Below are 18,182 nucleotides of genomic sequence, written 5' to 3'. Positions count from 1 at the left end.
GTACTTATGGATTCAGCCTGGGCTGATGAGAACAAAAAGATCAAGTCCAGGAAACTGTCTGTGGTGCCTTATAGATCAGTCAGGTGGCATCAGTGTGACCCTGTCTGAGGGATCATCCATCCAGAATGGCCCTGTCATCCTGCCCTTTGGTGCAGGGGGTTCTCATGTCTGACTCAGCACAGTCCTCAACACAAATTTTGGATGGGTCTCAGATAAAGCAGCAGGATGTTATGTTCCTTTATGCACAGCACCCCAAGTGATGCAAAGAAAAGGCACAGTAGGAAAAAAAGAGGGAGAAAGCAAAGGTTGAGAGTTTGGTTTGACTGAGCATCTGAGGCTTTGACTCTGTGGGACGACCCCCTCACTCCCTGGTCTCTGAATATTTCCTCTGGCAGGAGCAGACTGTGCCCATCCTTTTCCAAGACAGGCTTCTGCAGTGTTCCCCATATTCTTTTGGAACTTGATTTATAGTGATTGTTTTCCAGGAGAAAATTATTGCCTTCCCAGGTGAGATTTCTCTTTGCTTAGTGTGGATTTCTGACTAACTGAAGAGAATTCTGTTACTGGGAATGAGGAAACTAATTTAGGAGAACATAGTGTGTGGGTGTTTGTCATCCTGTGATATAGGTCAAAGATTTTCATTACAAACTACAAAAAAGTTTAAATAATTTAAAGGTCTTTCTATTCAAGTCAAGAAGGGCTCTCAGCAGGTACACAAAAATGTGGATTTTACTCCAGTCTTAACTCGTCCTGCTGGGAATATTTATTCAAGTTGTGCTGGCAGATGCCAAGTCGTGGTTGTGACACTCTTTAACACAGACACACAAGACTTAAGTTTGTTTGTTAAGATATGCTAATAAGAGATATCTCGAGCTGTATAACTTCAGAGTACAATCTGAGGTCTGATTTTAGAGATAAAAAAGTATGTACTAGATGGATGATTACAATGCTTGCTTGGCTCCTGTTTATTTGAAGTCTGGTGGGCAACAGGCTCAATATGAGTGACCAGAGTGCTGCTGCAGCAAAAGAAGTCAACAGGATGCTGGGTCACATCACCAGAAGAGACAGAAAAGTCTTTATCCCACTCTGCTCAGTGCTTGCCAGGCCACACCTGGAATATTGTGTTCAGATTTGGTCCCTGCTATACAAAATAGATGTGGGCAGGCTGGAGATGGTCCAGAGAAGGACCACAAAGGAAATCAAAGGCCTGGAAGCTGCCATGTGGGGAAAGGCTGACAGGGCTGGGTTTGTTCAGCCTCTGCAGTAGAAGGCTCAGGGGAGGCCTTGTCACCCTGTTCCTGTCCTTAAAGGGTGGCTGCAAAGAAGATCACAGAGTGGTTGGGTTGGAAGGGAACTTAAAGCTCATCTCGTTCCACCCCCTGCCATGGGCAGGGACACCTTCCACTAGCCCAGGTTGCTCCAAGCCCCATCCAACCTGGCCTTGGACACTTCCAGGGATCCAGGGGCAGCCACAGCTTCTCTGGGCAACCTGTGCCAGGGCCTCCCCCCCCTCCCAGCCAAGAATTTCTTCCCAATATCTAATCTCACCCTGCCCTCTTTCAGTTTAAGGCCATTCCCTTTTTCACAGGGAATCACATGGAAAAAAATGAAGGGTTATATGTAAAAGTTACTTGTAGGGAGATTCCAATTGGGTAAAACAGGAAAATTTTCCATAATGAGAGCACTCACCCAGTGCAATAATCTCCCCAGGGAAGTGGTGAATTCCCCAACATTGGACATTTTTCAAATTCATCTGGACAGGGTGCTGGACCATTTTGTGTAGACAGTAAAGGTTGGACTAGATGACCTTGGAGGTCCCTTCCATCCTGGTATTCTGTGGTTCCAAGAAGTCTTTAAAGCACTCAATAAAATGAATGTTTGCTGTCATCTCCTGAGTTGAATGCCAATTCTTGTTTATAACATTATAAAGTTCAAAAGAAAGTCCAATAATTGTCTCCAGCAGACTCATTTGCATCATTTCTTCGTAGTAATTACATGAACAATAGGGACTCTCTACCTAAGAGCAAAATATATGTTGATCTGTATGTGCTGAAATATAATCACAGTAAATGTGTTTTAATTGTGTTTGTGACAGTGCAAAAGTAAAGGCAGGGCAGAAAGCTGCTCTAATATCTACAGAGTGAGTCATCACATAAAAAGACCAAAACATTAAAATAAAGGTTGTTCTAATAAGGAAAATAATGAAATTATGGTAAACAAAGGGAATGAAATTGCTTTATTTTTGTTGGAAGTAAAGGTTTAATTGCAGGATTTGTGTAGGCAGTAGGAATGGTTTTGCTTTTAAAGCAAATAAGAATTTAATTCTCCTAGAGCTCGAGTGCTGCTTCTGAGATGAGGAACAGATTTTCATTTCATTCACAGTTGAAATGTTGGGGAGAAAAGATACTTTTGTGTCACTTTTGTTTTGGAATATCAAAAAATGTTTTGGGCTAGGCATAGTATTTTAATTAGATGGAAATAAACCCCCTTATATGATAACAAATGAAATTAATTTGAAAGGAAATATTTTATTTACATTTTAGAAAGATAAATAGTTCAAAAGAGTGAAATTAATGCATATACAGGTATAAAAAGTTGTTGAATAAAAAATAATACTGAAGTGTTTTGGTCAGGAAACATTCAGAAAAAATACTGCCTTGGTCCTTTCCCAAACTGTTTGTTTCAACTTTCCAATAATATTCAGCTGAATGGTTGAAGTGAGAGATTCTCCAACTCCCTGACAGGAGGAGGGAACTGGGGGGGGGTCGGGCTCTGCTCCCAGGAACCAGCAGTAGGACAGGAGGGCACAGCCTTGAGCTGCCCTCTCATAGGGTGGCCATTGGGAAGAAATTCTTTCCAGAGAAAGTGATGAGGCACTGGAAGGGGCTGCCCAGGGAGGGGGTGGAGTCCCAGTCCCTGGAGGTGTTTAAGGACAGACTGGATGTGGCATCAGTGCCATGGGCTGGGTGACAAGGTGGGGTTGGGTCACAGGTTGGACTTGATGGTCTCAGAGGTCTTTTCCAGCCTGGTTGATTCTGTGATTCTGTGATTCTGTGATGAGTGTCACTGAATTATTATCCTTGTCCAAAAAGAAAAAGAATCACAGGTGAAAAAATTTATGCAGCTCCAAGGGTAAGGCTGGTATTTTAAGGGAGGCTTCTTGGTGATCCTTAGGATTTGTAACTACTCAGTTTGTCCTGAACATTGAGCCTCTGTTTGTGTGAGAGTTTCCCCAGCAGCAGCACGGGGAGACAGTGTCATCTTTGCTCTCAGGGCTGTGCTGCTGCTCCCTCGGTTACTGTGGTGACACATTCAGCCTGTGCAGGGATGTCCCTCATGTCCCTCTGTTCACATCCAGGTGATAAGATACCTTGATTGCAGGAAAGCAAACATGAGGGGTTTTGTGGCTCATGGAAAGCTCCAGGTGGCTTGCTGGTGTTCAGGATGTGTGATCACTCAGGGCCCTGCACCCCGGGCTGGGTGACACAGCTGGTTTGCTGATGAGTGTCTGTGCTTGGGCTATCAATATAAAGTGTCACTTCTAGATGAGAATCAGGCCAGAAGAGAGCTTTAGCCACAGGGAGGGAGAACAAATGAGCTTGGCAGCAAGATTCAAGGCAGAATAAATAAAGTTTGGGAGTATTGTTAACAAAAAAATACAGTCACTATTGAATATAACGTGATCCAAATCAGGTATTTTTCCTGGGAAAAAAAAAATACACTCAAAGGCTCCATGTCCATTCCTTTCACTGTCTTCTGCAGTCAGAGAAGCTTTTGAAATCCATGTTATCTTTGCAAACAACTTGTGACCCACCTTACAGAATGTAATTCTTTGTATTCTCCTTGATTTTAACCGTCTGCTCTTCTAATTTCTTCTTATAAAGATTTCTTGGAAAAGCTTCTTCCCATCAAGCAACTCGCCCATCCCTTTGATGGTGAAGGATTGTTTCTCCAGTGTTTCTCCACAAGCTTAAAAAATCAGTTATTGTCCAATGCCTTGTAGGCAAGAGCAGGAAAAGGAAAAAAAAAGTACTTATCAAATGTAAAAGTCTCCAGGTAAGCCTCAAAGTGAATATTATCACAGGCATTCCTGGATCTGGGGGGTTTTTCCTCTTTGCCTTGGACTGTGGATTGTTAGGCTTTTACAACAACAACAAAAAAAAAAACCCTGACCATGTTGTAGTCAATAAACCGGCATCTGGAAGTTAAATATTCTCAGCTTCATTTTCCATGGCAATATTTAAATTGCCTAACATTAATGTAACTTTTTTCTCCATGTGTTTTAGGAGCCATATGCTTGGTATTTATTTTCTTTTGTTTCTTCCTGCTTTCCCATTTATTTACTCTAGATATTTCTATTTCTTAGGCATTTTCATCCTCCAAACTGGCTGATATTTGGGCTTTGAGTTTCACCCCCAGTGTCCCTTTGGAGCTACATCTCAGCAGACAGAAGAAAGCTGAGATATGAGGATTATTTTTTTCTTGTGACAATATAGCATATTTTAGCTGGAGGCTTTTTACATTTTTCTCTATTATCCATCACCTAATCTGCATAACCTCATTCCTTTTTATTGGTAAAGGACAGATGTCAGACTTGTAACTATTTAACTCATATTAAAGTTATTTTTTTAAAGGCTGAGGAGTAAGTAGAGAGTATATAATACAACTCCACTGCAATCTGCCATTCTGCCTTAGAAATAAAAGCACATTCTGTCCAGGTCTAGAGAATGGTTGGAGTTAAGGTCATATTCATCTAAACTCTTAGAACTGGACTGAGTAGAGAGTGACCAAACTAGAAAACAGCATCCAAGGCTTAAAGTTACCTTGAGAGTTCCAGGAGAGCTGGAAAAACTCCAAGTTATTCAGAGATCTATTGGCAATGAATCTTTAAACTGATTTCTCTCAATACTTATGCATTCTACGAGCTCCAAGAACATGACCCGTCAGCAAGGGACTGTTCAGGCAACAATTGACAAACCTAAGAATTTTTCAGTCTTTTCTGGATTCTTTCACACACTTGGACCTGTTTGTTAAACCTGCATATCAATAATATATGAAACCAAAGCAGAATGTATAACTCGCTCAGGAACTCTGCTTTTCTTATGTGTTTCTCTCCTATTATAGGAACTGTCAGTGTTGCAGTCCCACAGAATTTCTGTGTGTTTCCTCTTGGGTTTTGTTCTGGTTAGAAGGGCAGGGTTTCATTCAGGCTAATTAGTTTTTTTTTTTCTTAAAAAATAACGTTTGAGCCTTTTCTACCACTGTGTCACAGCACATTCAGGAAAGCAAAGGAGCCTGCAGAACCCATGGGGTTTCCCTGCTCAGCCACCTTGCTAACACTGATCTGTATAATCAGGAGCAGTTATGCACCAGACTGGAGGGAATTATGGCTCCAAGTATCCTCATCCTGGGGGCTTCTGCCTTTTTCTGAGAGCAGCAGCTACAGTGGAGTTGGCACAGCTGAGACAGGGACCTGTGGCCCAGCTGACAAACACACACAAGCTCAGAAACCAGTGGGGAGACATTTAAAATGGCTTTGAATTTTTAGTATGGGTGGAAAAAGAGGTTGGTTTAATCATGGTGGGATCGTGGTTTCTGACAGGCCACGATTCCAATTTGTCTCAAAAGAGAGTTAACATTTGGTGAGCCAAGATATCTTTCTTAATTTTATCAATTTAATTTTATCAATCAGTCAACAGGACTGACTAACAGTGTGTTTATGCTGCTGATATTTTGTTGAAGGAGTTCATGCAGCAGATTATCTTTTCAGTTAACTTTGCCATCAATGTCCATTTACATACCCAATAATCCCATCTCCATAGGCAAACAAAATATTCCATCTCCTATATCCTGAGTAAATGTGAAAAGGCAGCTTTACAGACTCGATAAATAATCTCAAATATTTTACTTTACTTCAGGGCCTTGCTATTTTCAACACTTGATTATCTCACAGTCAGATAATTGTTAATCTCATTATGGAAGTCAGTTACAATTGATCTATTAGCTATCAAAAAAAGTATAAAAAACAAACTTGCAGATTAGTGTTAAATTTTGAATTTAATTGGACTATAAATTGTGGAGTCATAATATGAATTCATAACTGGATGTTTATTGTGGGGGTTTTTTTGAGGGGTTATCTTTGGTTTTGTACCCTCCTTTACAAGTCTTTAGAGTTTTGTCCAGTGTCCTTTCAAATTTGAGACATAGACTCCTACTGAGGTCCTAAAACCATACACATTTTAAAAAAATCATCCTAGGATTAGAAATGTATGAAGGAATTCAGCCCCATTTTTTCCATGAGTTTGGCTCCTACTGAATCCATAGGTGGTAATTATAGAAATTAGCCAATGCCTTAGAAACTCATTTCTAAAATTCTCTGTTCTGGGTTCACTCTTCCCTGTCTCTTGTTCAGAAAAGGGGAAGGGGAAAAACCCACCATTTGCCATTTCCCCATGAGCAGAGGGGAGTGAAGTAAGCTCAGGGAAGGCTGTAGCACACAGTATAACAGAGTCCTTGTGTCAACAAGGACCTCTCTGTGTTATTGTAATGCAAGTAATTAATAACCATTATTTACAGCTGAGTACTGACTCTGCTGTTGTCACTGCCCAGCTGCCATTTGGTACTCGCAGTGGGGTTCTTTCAGGGACTCCAGCAGGAATAGCAGGAATGTAGATGAGATACTCAGATTTTGTTTCATTCTGGTATCTAGGGTACGATTTGGAACATTTAAAAACTCAACTTCGCAATATTCTGCCACTTTTTCATCTTTTTAAAGGTGAGTTATTTGCTTTTTTCCCCTGAACACTCATTTTATTAGAGAAACCCCAGCAGAGTCCTTGGAGAGCTTCAAAGTTCCCTCTCACACAGCTGTTTTCCTCCTCTGTTGTTCCTTTTATGGTCTTTATGTTCTCAAGTGGACAATCTAATGATCAGTTCTTTGAAGGAGGGGTGCATGTGTCACTTGAAAAGAGGTCCTGAGAAATCATAATGTATCTGGAGTGCTGCCTCCAGCCCTGGGGAACAGCACAGGGAGGACATGGAGCTGCTGGAGGAGTCCAGAGGAGGCACCAACATGATCAGAGGGATGGAGCAGCTCTGCTGGGAGGGAAGGCTGAGAGAGCTGGGATTGTTCAGCCTGGAGAAGAGAAGCTTTGGGGCGACCTGATTGTGGCCTTGCAGGGCCTGAAGGGGCCAAGAGGAAAGATGGAGAGAGACCCTTGACGAGGGCTGGAGTGACAGGACAAGGGGGAATGGCTTCACACTGACAGAGGGCAGGGTTAGATGGGATATTGGGAAGAATTTCTTGGCTGTGAGGGTGGTGAGGCCCTGGCACAGGTTGCCCAGAGAAGCTGTGACTGCCCCTGGATCCCTGGAAGTGTCCAAGGCCAGGTTGGACGGGGCTTGGAGCAACCTGGGCTGGTGGAAGGTGTCCCTGCCCATGGCAGGGGGTGGAACAAGATGATCAGTTATTAAGGTCTCTCCTAACACAAACCATTCTGTGATTCTGTGATTCTTTGCCTCTTACCTTAAGTCTCATGTGTGTCCTGCTACTTGCAGCCCCAAAAGATATGAATGCTGGGTAGCTGGTCACCTGTTCTTTCTGAGAAGAACATTAGAGAAAGGCAAGGAACAGCTGAATGGGGACAGGACCATCTGGGGTTTTGGCTGTTCTGTGCTCACAGAGTGATAGGAGCTCTACCCAGCTTGTGTGGGTAGAGAAAACCGACAGTGATTCAACAATCATTAAATTAGTACAGATGTCTCCTGCAGCCTCCCACAGAAGTCTTCTCCATGAGCTCAGACAATTTGGATAAAGGACTAGACTAAATCATTGCTAAGTCTATATGGATTCTGGCTGGTTTGAGATTGACATATGTTCCACACTTACAGCTCTTGGGATACTGATTTGTGTACAACTTGGCTGCATTCATGCTGAGCCAGAGTTTCTGTTTTGATGGGACACTGACCCCAAATTTTGGATGTTTTGAGTCATGGGTGGGTTAGGTGTTTACAGCAAATGACATAAATACTCCAAACAGTGCCCACACTTACAATCATAGCACTGCTATTTTTGCTTCCTTGGACACAGATCAGATTATCTGATGTGCCAGAAGAAAAGTGATAACTGTCCCTGAGACTTTAGTCTCCATGTGCACTGGGAAGGGAACTCAATACAAGTTGCTGGAGAAGCAGAGGTAATAAATTACTAGATATCAAACCCTGCTGGAGTGGGCACAGTTGTTTATCCCTGCATATTTAATATTGGTGATGTGTAATGGTTTATGTCTCCTCTCCCCATTCAGTTCTTCCAGAAAAATCATTAACAAAGGCAGGAGCTGTGATCTATCTCTAGTGGTTTAAAAAATATTTCAAATTTAATGGTATTGCAAATTGATCACATTATGAGATGTAACCTTTGTAAGTGAGTTTCTAAGAAATTCACAGGAATGCATGACTTAGTGGAAATGCATGGAAAATTACATTAGGAGACTTTGAAAGCCACAGAAGTGATGAAGCAAATAACTTCTTGTGAAACTGCATGAAATCTTAATAACTAGTTTCAACCAGGTTCCGAATAACTTACAATTCTTCATGAGTTATCCCTAATAAACATCTAACTGCAAGAAAAGAGGGAAAAATAATCAAATTAGCCTCATGTTACATCTATTTATTCTGATGTATGACACTCTGATGTTACTGTGTAATTGCAAACGTAGCAGCTCTGAAGAACTAATGTTTTGTTTGACATCTCAGAAGGAATTTGTTTTGTAGCATTTCCTGGCTCTGTTTATTTTCACATTCTAAGTAATGTGAAAAATATTTCAAGTATGAAAAAACTTATACTGCACCCGTGTGCCCAGTTCACAGGTTAGTGGAAATGCACTGCAAATAAGTTACATTGTCACCTGTAAGCAGATAGTTTATAAGAGAAGCAATATGTAAGTACCCACAATTTAATTTTTCAGCTCTCTTTATTTCACTGTTACCTTCTCAACAGTTTTCAATTTTAGCTCGAGCTGGCTGCATAGCTGATGTTTATATTTCTGCACTGTAGCTGTGTTTGACAGCCAATTGCTAGAGAAGAGCTTTCTATTTGCACTGCCAGCTTTACACATTATGTGGTTTTAGACAGTACTTACTTCCTTATGTTCAGACACTGAAGGATGCTAAGCAGTAATCTTAAATTTGAAAAATTACCTACAAAAAAAAGGTGTTTTAATGCTTTCAGGCCAGTTTTATTAAATATTATTAACAGAAGGCATTCTGCATGAATTTAAAATTCTTTTATTAAGCAGGAAGACAGGTTAAATATATTATTACTGGGACCCTCCTAATCATTTTGAGCAAAATATGAAAAGAAGCCAGGCTGGTGAAAGCAGCTGAAAGCAGAGCCTTGAAGGACTGTAAAATCAGGACAACTTAAATATGCTTAAATAAATAGAAATATCTTCTCACCACTCTGGCCTATTGTACTTTTTGTGCCTTGGCTGGTCTAGGCTGCAGCTTGTCTAGTTTGACAGATTTTGTAAGCAGCCTTCAAATTATTGCTGTTGGTAGGTAGTGATTAACTTTTTTATTCCTCTTCTGCAATCCTAAGAGTATGTATTCTAAGATATTGCTTTGACATGCACTTGAGAAAATCATTTGAACAACACAGAGGTCTTAGCACTCAAGTGCAGTGTGCTCTGGGCCCGAGAATGAAGCCTAGCAAGTTATAATAAGCTTTTAAAGAGGAAAGGAAAAATAAAGCCCAAACATCACGAAAGGAAAGCTCAGGACATGGTTAATAAGATGATGATGATGATTGAAGGAACAACAGGGTACGATTTAGGGTGCAGGAACTGCTGGACTGCTGGCTAGTTCATTGAATGGGAAATGCCTATGGCTTATGGCTTTTTACAACCATCCCCATCTTTTTTGTCTGTATTGAGGAAGGAGCATCAAGTGAGACTCTGCTGGCAGTAGAATTGACAGTCAAAAGGGAACAGTCCCCTGAAGTTGTTCCTGGAGACTTCAGTCAGTCTTACAGCAGAAACGACAGCATAGTTTGTGTCCAAGGCTGACAAGCAGGGGGAGGGAGGAAATGGCTTTGCTGCTCTTTCACTGAGTTGGGAAAAGAGTGACAAGTGCAGGAGGGAGGCACTCTTAATTATAATGCCTGAAGCACTGGAATTGTTAATGTAAGTGCTTGACCCCAAACAGTGGGAGATGACAGATACTTTTTTTCCCCCATAAAGACACAAAAGAGGGAATATGTTTTACAAGACTAGAGCTGCATGCAATTTTTGAGGCTCTCTATGCCCAGCTTTCAGATCTCCTGTGGTGAGCCACAGTGCACTGCAGATGAAATAATAGAGAAGTAAATGAGATGGGAAAGGATTCCTCTTTGGCAGGGTGGCACAACTTCCTCCTGTGTTTCCAAGTGTCAGAAGCAGTCGGGTTAAAAAAAAATCCAGGCCTTCTTACAGGAGCGGTGTCTGCTGGAACACAGGAAAGGAACAGCAGTCTGGGTTCAGAAATAGTTCCATGGACTCCCAGCTGGGCAGAGAGCCAGCTACAAAAAGATGCCAGCCATCTGAGGCCACTTGACACGGGACACTTGGGCGTTAAAGAGCTGAGGAGAGCAGGGGCTGAAGGCGGCAGTCCAAGCCGCGGTGGGACACGGGTCGGGTGTGGTGGTGCTGTTCTCAGGACAGAAGGGAAGACAGATGGTATTCCCAAATGGAAGGGGCCAAGGCCAGAACTAGGAAAACAGAAAGCTTTAGCTATCATCTGGCTTGACATAAGGATTCAGGAGCAGGAAGGTATATAAGAAATGCATAGAGGAAAAATCAACCCGAGGGGGTGGTTTGGAATGAGGGAAGCGGGGTTGGAACAAATCTCCTTGTCTTTGTTGCCATCACAGCTATGGAAGACTTGCGTGGGATTGTGGACTTGGGGAAGACTTTGTGTCTGGGGGCATGGGCACAGCAGTGAAACAACACCAGCAATACATAAATTACAAATCAGTATTGAGAGTAACTGGAGATAAATGTGTAAAGCTGGCCAGGAATGGCTCGAGTGGTCCTATGGTCTGGATGGTTTTTCCTAATATGGATCTTTGTGAGGCTGAATGCAGGTTTATCTCTTCCTTTGTTCCTCCCATCCGTAAAAACAAGTATAGCTGTACCTTTTACTCCCAAGACACCACACGAAAATAGATATTAAATACTATTAATTCAGCCTGGTGAGGAAGGTGATACATGATACCTACAGAAAGGACCAATGGCACTGTGACTAGGAAGGACTTAGATCAAGATTCATTTTCTTGCATGAGCTGGTCATAATCAGGGAATCAGAGTAAAGAGAGTGTTCAATCCCAGTCTTGTCTCCAGTTTTCAAACAACAGCTCACTCCAGTGTACTATGAGATGCTACCAAAAGGTAAGCAATGAAAAGCTGTTTGTGCACCGTTGCAGCATGAATATAAACAGAGACAAAATTAGCAAATCAAATAGAATGAAAAAGCAGTAGCAAAGAATAAACAGAAACATAAAAGAAGCCATCTGGAATCAAAGATACTCAAATGACATGGTAGGAAACTGAGGCAGACAAAAGCAGAGATTACACTCTTAAATGAAAGCGTTAGGGGTATTATTGCTTTAATTCCCTTTGAATATGGTTATGAAAGTGCAGCTGAGAAGTGTGAGCAGTAATGTCTTCTGACAGTTACTCCAGAGGCTTCAAGTTACAGGATTCTGGGATCTTAAATGGAACCTTTGTCATCCATGGACATGTCTGTTTCCTTTCTGAAAGAGTTCCAAGTACTGACATTATGTCAAGTGCATCAAGTCTGTGCCCTAATTTGTCATTACCCTGAATAATAATGCGGGATATTTCTCCTCTTCCCCATTGTGCACTTATAATTCACATTACTAAAGATGGGATCAGCCTATCCGTGGAGAAAATGACAGATTCTATTAAACTGAAATTACATTCACTTTATTAATTCTGTGTTGTGTGCAAGTGAATCAAATCTATTTATAATAGTTTAATTATGAATGATTCTTTAAACCTTGGGTCAACAATAAACATGCTCACTGTCCATGATGTGTCAGAGCACATCAACAATACACAGAAAAACATTCTGTAACACTTAAGGATGTTCATATTTTCAGGAAAAAAACCCCAAAAAAAGCCTGCAAAGCCACTTACAGAAAGAAACACGTGAAGAATAAGGTGCATTACAGTCTTTGAAAGCACTGACATATATATAAAAATGATTGTAAAAGTCACTAAAATCCTTCCATACTTTCACAGAATGAGCAAGAGCTTCTTGGAACCCAGCAGTTTCAGAAAAGAGTCATAAAAAGCTGAAAATTCCATCTCTAAGTTTGTTAAATGAGGTCTGCCTCATAAACAAGGAATTTTATTGCAAGCCACAGGTAAAAAATAGGAGAACCTGAAGCATTAGGGTAGTGCTGGTGTGTTGTGTGTGTACCTGTGTAACAGCAGGTGAAAATCAGTGATGCACCCTTTAAAAAAAGATTCCAGATTTAGGAAGGAGAAGGATGATGCAAATTTTAAAATGAAGTTTTAAGGGCAGATGATTCCTTTTCCCTTGAAACAAGTACAGGGTAATTCCCTTGTAATTACATGAGGATGAATTAATTACTTTCTAACAAATTCAAATAAAATCTTGGCTACATAATGCCACCTTCTCTTTTCTTAATTAAAAATGTCCAGAAGCATTTTCATAATATGTAGATTTCCCACACACACCCCTTCATGTGACTTATCTCTACATTTATGCTTTTTTTACTAATACTAGGAAATTGGGATTACAAATCCTTCTTTTGATGATGCATCTGTTATGGGCTGGGTTTTGTCAAGTTGTGCATCAACACTGCACCCAGAGAGGACTGGAAGTGCCCAATCCTCCTGCAGAGGCCAGTCCACATCTTTGTGCTCATCCTGGGGATGGACCAGCCCCAAGTGCATTCTGTACTTTCCTGATGGTGAACACATGGCTTGAACATGAAATTTGTTGTGCTGAGCAACCTGTTGTTTTGACTGCCATGGGTTTGCCAGGTAACACTGAGAGCAGGTGAGACAGTTTCCATCTGCAGAAGAGACTCATAAATCTGCTCAGAACTGCAAAAGAGCTTCACCAGCCTCTGTCCATACAAAGCCTGTGGCTGCAAATGTAGTTTTGAGCCAAGAAAACGTCGTTTTAAATATAACAATGAAACATAAAATGAACAAATAGCTATAGAATAGGAACATTTCATAACAATACCACACTCCTGGCTTTGTGTTTTACTGTAGAGTGGTACTTTTGCATCCATAGAATCTAGAGGCTCTTTGAATAAGTTTCCTCTCTGCAGTTCCTCTGGTGTTGATTGTAATGATGCATGTTTGTCATGTATGTACGTGGGAGACTCTGAATATGTGTTATGGATTTGAATAGTGTGTTGGCAATACTTTTAGGTGGTTATTAATGAAAATAACACCCTGTGTGTGCTGTTACTGTTAATCCTGGCTTCATTGATTACCATCTGTGTTATAGGATAGAATAGCAAAGGAATTAGTGGTGATTAGAAACTGCTGTGGTCCGAGGGTTCGTTTGGAATGAAGTTAATTTTTTAGGAAAAAAAATGAACTATGCTGAGGATACATGGGAGCCATTAGTAGGACATTAATACAGGGCATCTGCATCACCATTAAAACTAGGAGAGGATCCAAACCCTTTCCTGTCGCCATAAATCCAGGTACAAATCGGGTGATGGGGTTGCATCTGCTGCTTTGAGGGAGAGAGGTGTTTGGATTTATAGTCCCACAGGCAGGGCAATGATGGAGCAAGAAGATTTCACTTCCTTTGAAGTCTAATAAACCAAATCTCACATAATGGAAGTGAGTTTGAAGGTGCTGTTTTCCAGTAAATACACTTGTCTGCTTGTTTTGGGGTGCTGTGTAGGAGCGGGACACAGGGGCTGGCAGAGAAGTTTTCTTTTTCAAACAGAAGTTCTTGTTGCATTCTCAATATTGTTCTGAAAAAGAAGAGGTCAACCTTCAGGCACAGGGGTAACAGATAAAGCTATAGATGTGGAAAGCAGTTTCATATTTACATTTGTGAGGCTTTTTCAGCCGAAACCAATATTCATTTATCATATTCATTATACCTCTCTATCATTCACCTCGACCCTATATAATTATGTGTTTAATGATCTTTAACCTGCCCATGAACACAGCTTGCTGAAGCTTGACAATTGCAGTAAATTATCATTCATGTCTGGTAGGAGAGGAAAAATTACTTGGGAAAAAAATACTGTGCTATCTGACTCAGAATTTAACTTCAGTTCTGTGATTTATCTTTTAAATAGATGGTGATATTTAATCCTAAATCTAAACAATAAAATTATTGTGAAAAACTGACTCTTCTATAGGTCATTTACTATAAAATTTAGAAATTAATGTGTAGGAACTTAAAAACCTAGAAAAGCTATCTTAATCTGTCAGTCTGGATGCTCATCATAGAAAGTACATATGATTTTAGTAAATGCCACATTTATGTCTTGTTTTTTATTAAAAAAAAAAACAAAACCAAAAAAGTATTATCAGTTTTGCTACTATAAATCTTCCAGTAAAAAATACTGATCTTCTATTCATCACTCAATTTCAACTTCAATGTCATAAAATGCTCCTGTCTCTTCCCCTTTGTTTAATGTCTAGCCCTTCATTTTATGGTGTTTCAAATAACAACATCAAATTCTTTCTTTTGATACAACAGAATTTAACTTATTTTAGGAAACAATTAATAGTAATCACAGGCAACTTTTTTCATTTCAACTATTGGTATCTCAGTGGCACTGCAAAGGTTTTATAGCTCTGCATTAATATCCACCAGAAGTGATTTATGAACCATAACTGCTGTTGGATATTATGGGTAAAACCTGAGATTGTACTGACAGCCTCTCATACTTACTAGCAAACCGAAAATGGGAGAATCTTTGAGCATTCTCAGATATCTGTATATCTAGTTTATCCTGCCAGTGCCTTCTTAGAAATTCAGATTACAGTCTTTCAGTATGTGGCTGGGTGAGCTGAGCTGGGTGAACCTTTGCTGAGCTGTGCCTGTCCAGACAATGCTGTGATATTACATCACTGTAATCCAGCCATGAATATCCTGCCAAAACCTTCATGTGCAATTTTAATAGGATATAGATTTATTCAGGGATCAAACAGATGCTTAAATTATAAACAATCCGTTTAAAGCACAGATTCTGGATTGATCTTGACGGGCTCTGGGGTCATAAGAGTCATAAAGACAATAATATTAAAGGTAAAAAAGAGTTGTAATAACTTTTTGAACAGACAAAACTGTGGTACCAACCAACAGGAGAGTTCTATAACTGAGTAAATGATGCTGATTGTTCTCAAGCAGGAATTGACAGCAGGTGCAAAAAGAAAAACAGATTGAATTTTTGGAAAAGGGGCTCAGCTGTCACTTGACACCTCTGTGTACATTCCTGTACGTAGGTTAGAGTGAGCTGGATGCAGTCACACATATTCACCCCTCAGGTGCTTTTAAAAAGCTGTTCAAACAGTGGTGGTGTGATGAAATATTGCCCAGCAAAACACGGGGGATGAAGTTACACCTCGTGCAGTTGGTGGGAGTGGTGCTGTTCCTGCAGAGCAGAGGATGCTCTGGTGGATTTTGGGAGTGCAATAAACCAGAGCAACGGGGAGATCAGCCCTGGCTGCTCTTGTCCACTGGGCTCGTTGCAGCAGTCCCAGATTCCAGTCTTCTGAGGCCTTGAGCAGCAGAGTTGCTGAGTGGTGAGCTGCAGCTCTAACAGTGTGTGACCAGCTCTGCTGAAGGACCTGCACAGCTACTGGTGGGGTGACATGAGACTCTCCTTGTGGCTTGGCTGTAGCTGCTCTTACAAGGCTTTTTTTTTTCCTCACCTACTTTAATATCCTAAGTTCTTATATCAAATGATGCTGCCCAGCCCTGCAACCACTGCTATCAACTGAAGAGTAAAATGCATAACCAGCAACAATTTCTACTGAGCTGTCTGACAAAATGAGCAAACAGGAACAAGTGGTTGTTATGTTGCAACCTAAACAGGCTGTATTTCCTTCAGAATAACTTTTGTGAGACAGAGATAAATAATAATAGATGCAAATTACATTTGTAATGTCATGTTATTCACTTCTTATTGATCATGATGAGTATGTTAGCCTTACTAGTAAATAGAATTTAAAACATTATTACTTTACATTTAAGTTATTTTCCTATATTTTGAATGTGTTGACACTAGTACATATGGTCCACCAACTGACATGCTCACCTCACAACTTAAAAATTATTGGAGATAATCTGGTATTTATTACTTGGCTCTGAGCCTACCAAAAAAAATTAATGGAAGTCCTTTGTCTCCAGGCTTTTAATGAATTAAAAAAATTCAAAGTAAAGAAGAAAACCTTTCTTATACTGATTCAGATTATTATAATCCTGCCTTGTTTTTTTGAAAATGACATACAAATGAAATACAATTGTTTTTTCTACTGGGGCTTTTATGAGAATGGGAAGATGTGTGTAAGGGTTCTTCTTTCTTTTGAGCACCTACTTTGAGAATAAAGATCTTAGAATCTTTTAAATTCTGCTAACAGGTGAGTTAAGACACAGTTCTGAATTCCTACCTGTTACAACATTCCATAGATGCCAGTGTTCAACCATTTTCAGTCACCTGGAAATAAGCTGAAAGTAATAACTAAAAATAAGAAGCTTGATTAAAGCATATATTATTGTTAACCCTTCACTCACCCTTTGATATAATAGGTTAAGGACATTTTGTACTTGTTCATTTTGGCTGATAATGGTTCTGAAGGCATTTACATTTTAGAACAGGAATTTAAAATATATATATAACAGCTGCTTTTTAAATAGAAAGTCTAATTATGCCTATGATTGCATTCACTTTTGATTAGTATGCATACAAATCCCTGCTCTCCATGTGTATTCAAGCTGAGCTCTGGATCACTGGTGCCAGGACTGAAGTACAAAGGAACAGCTTGACAAAATGTATGATTAGCCCAAAGTAAAAAACAAAACAAAACAAAAAAAAACCACCAAAAAACAACAAAAAAAAACAACCCCACAAAAATTCTGTGTGTACACTTTTTTGTCTCTTAAATAATTCTTTTCTCCCCTTTTAGTTACACACGGACCTGGACCCTGGCAGCAGCAGAATCAAGTATATTCTGTCAGGAGATGGAGCTGGAACAATCTTTGTGATCAACGACAAGACCGGAGACATTCACGCCATGAAAAGGCTGGACCGGGAGGAGAAGGCTGAGTACACTCTGACAGCCCAGGCAGTGGACAGGGACACAAACCAGCCCCTGGAGCCTCCCTCAGAGTTCATTATCAAGGTCCAGGACATCAACGACAATCCCCCCGAGTTTGTGGACGGTCCCTACCACGCCACGGTCCCAGAAATGTCCCTCGTAGGTAGGTGTGGCTGAACACCAGCAGCTCTGATCGCTCCCATTCAGTCCATGCCAGGATGCCCTGGAGTTGCTGATGAGTAATAAGATATTTATTATGTTATTAGCATTAATTTGCATGCTTTCAAATCTCCTCTTGGCCGAAGCTTTCATGTGCAGCACAACAGTAGAGTCCCTTAGTAGTAAGCAAATGACTAACAGCTGTATTAATGTGTCTGTCTTTGTCCAACAACACTTTAATGGGCTAAATTTATATTTCCCTTATGATGCTGTAGTTTAGAATGTTGTTGTTGTTCAGAAGGATTTATCAAGATTTGCTCTGGCATGACACTCTAATCCTATTGATATTTTGTTGATGTTTAATTATCTGTTTGTGTGTTTTCATACACTTGCAGTGTGTTGATACGAACTTATTTGTTTTCCTCTAAGTGCAACTGTAATCAGCAAAGACACTGAAATGAAAGATGCTGTGTCTGGGAATTGATGGTTAGACTCCAGAGTGGACTTAACCAATTAGCCATAGGATTTGCATGGATGATGGAAGGGGAAACAGAGAAAGCTGTGGAAAAAGATGGTGAAAAGGGAAATTAACTGTGTGAAAGCAGAAAAGAGAAAAGAGTAGAACATAATCTTCTTAATACGTTTTACTTATATTTATTCATTTTGTCGGATTAGTGTGAATCTATTTCC

General features: G+C 40.3%; 1 protein-coding gene across 1 annotated transcript in view; it reads left to right on the top strand.

Annotated features, from left to right (window-relative positions):
* Positions 1-18,182, top strand: part of CDH8 (cadherin 8) — a 153,542-nt gene that overhangs the window by 40,348 nt on the left and 95,012 nt on the right. The window contains exon 4 of the mRNA XM_018086308.3: positions 17,202-17,496. Coding sequence (XP_017941797.1) covers positions 17,202-17,496 — 295 coding nt within the window. The remainder of the gene's footprint in view (positions 1-17,201; positions 17,497-18,182) is intronic.

Source organism: Manacus vitellinus, unplaced genomic scaffold (genome assembly GCF_001715985.3).
Source record: "Manacus vitellinus isolate BGI_N305 unplaced genomic scaffold, ASM171598v3 scaffold_10_pilon, whole genome shotgun sequence".
In the NCBI taxonomy this organism is placed as follows: domain Eukaryota; kingdom Metazoa; phylum Chordata; class Aves; order Passeriformes; family Pipridae; genus Manacus; species Manacus vitellinus.
The sequence above is the reverse complement of the archived record's forward strand: the minus strand, read 5'-3'. Positions and strand labels throughout refer to the sequence as shown.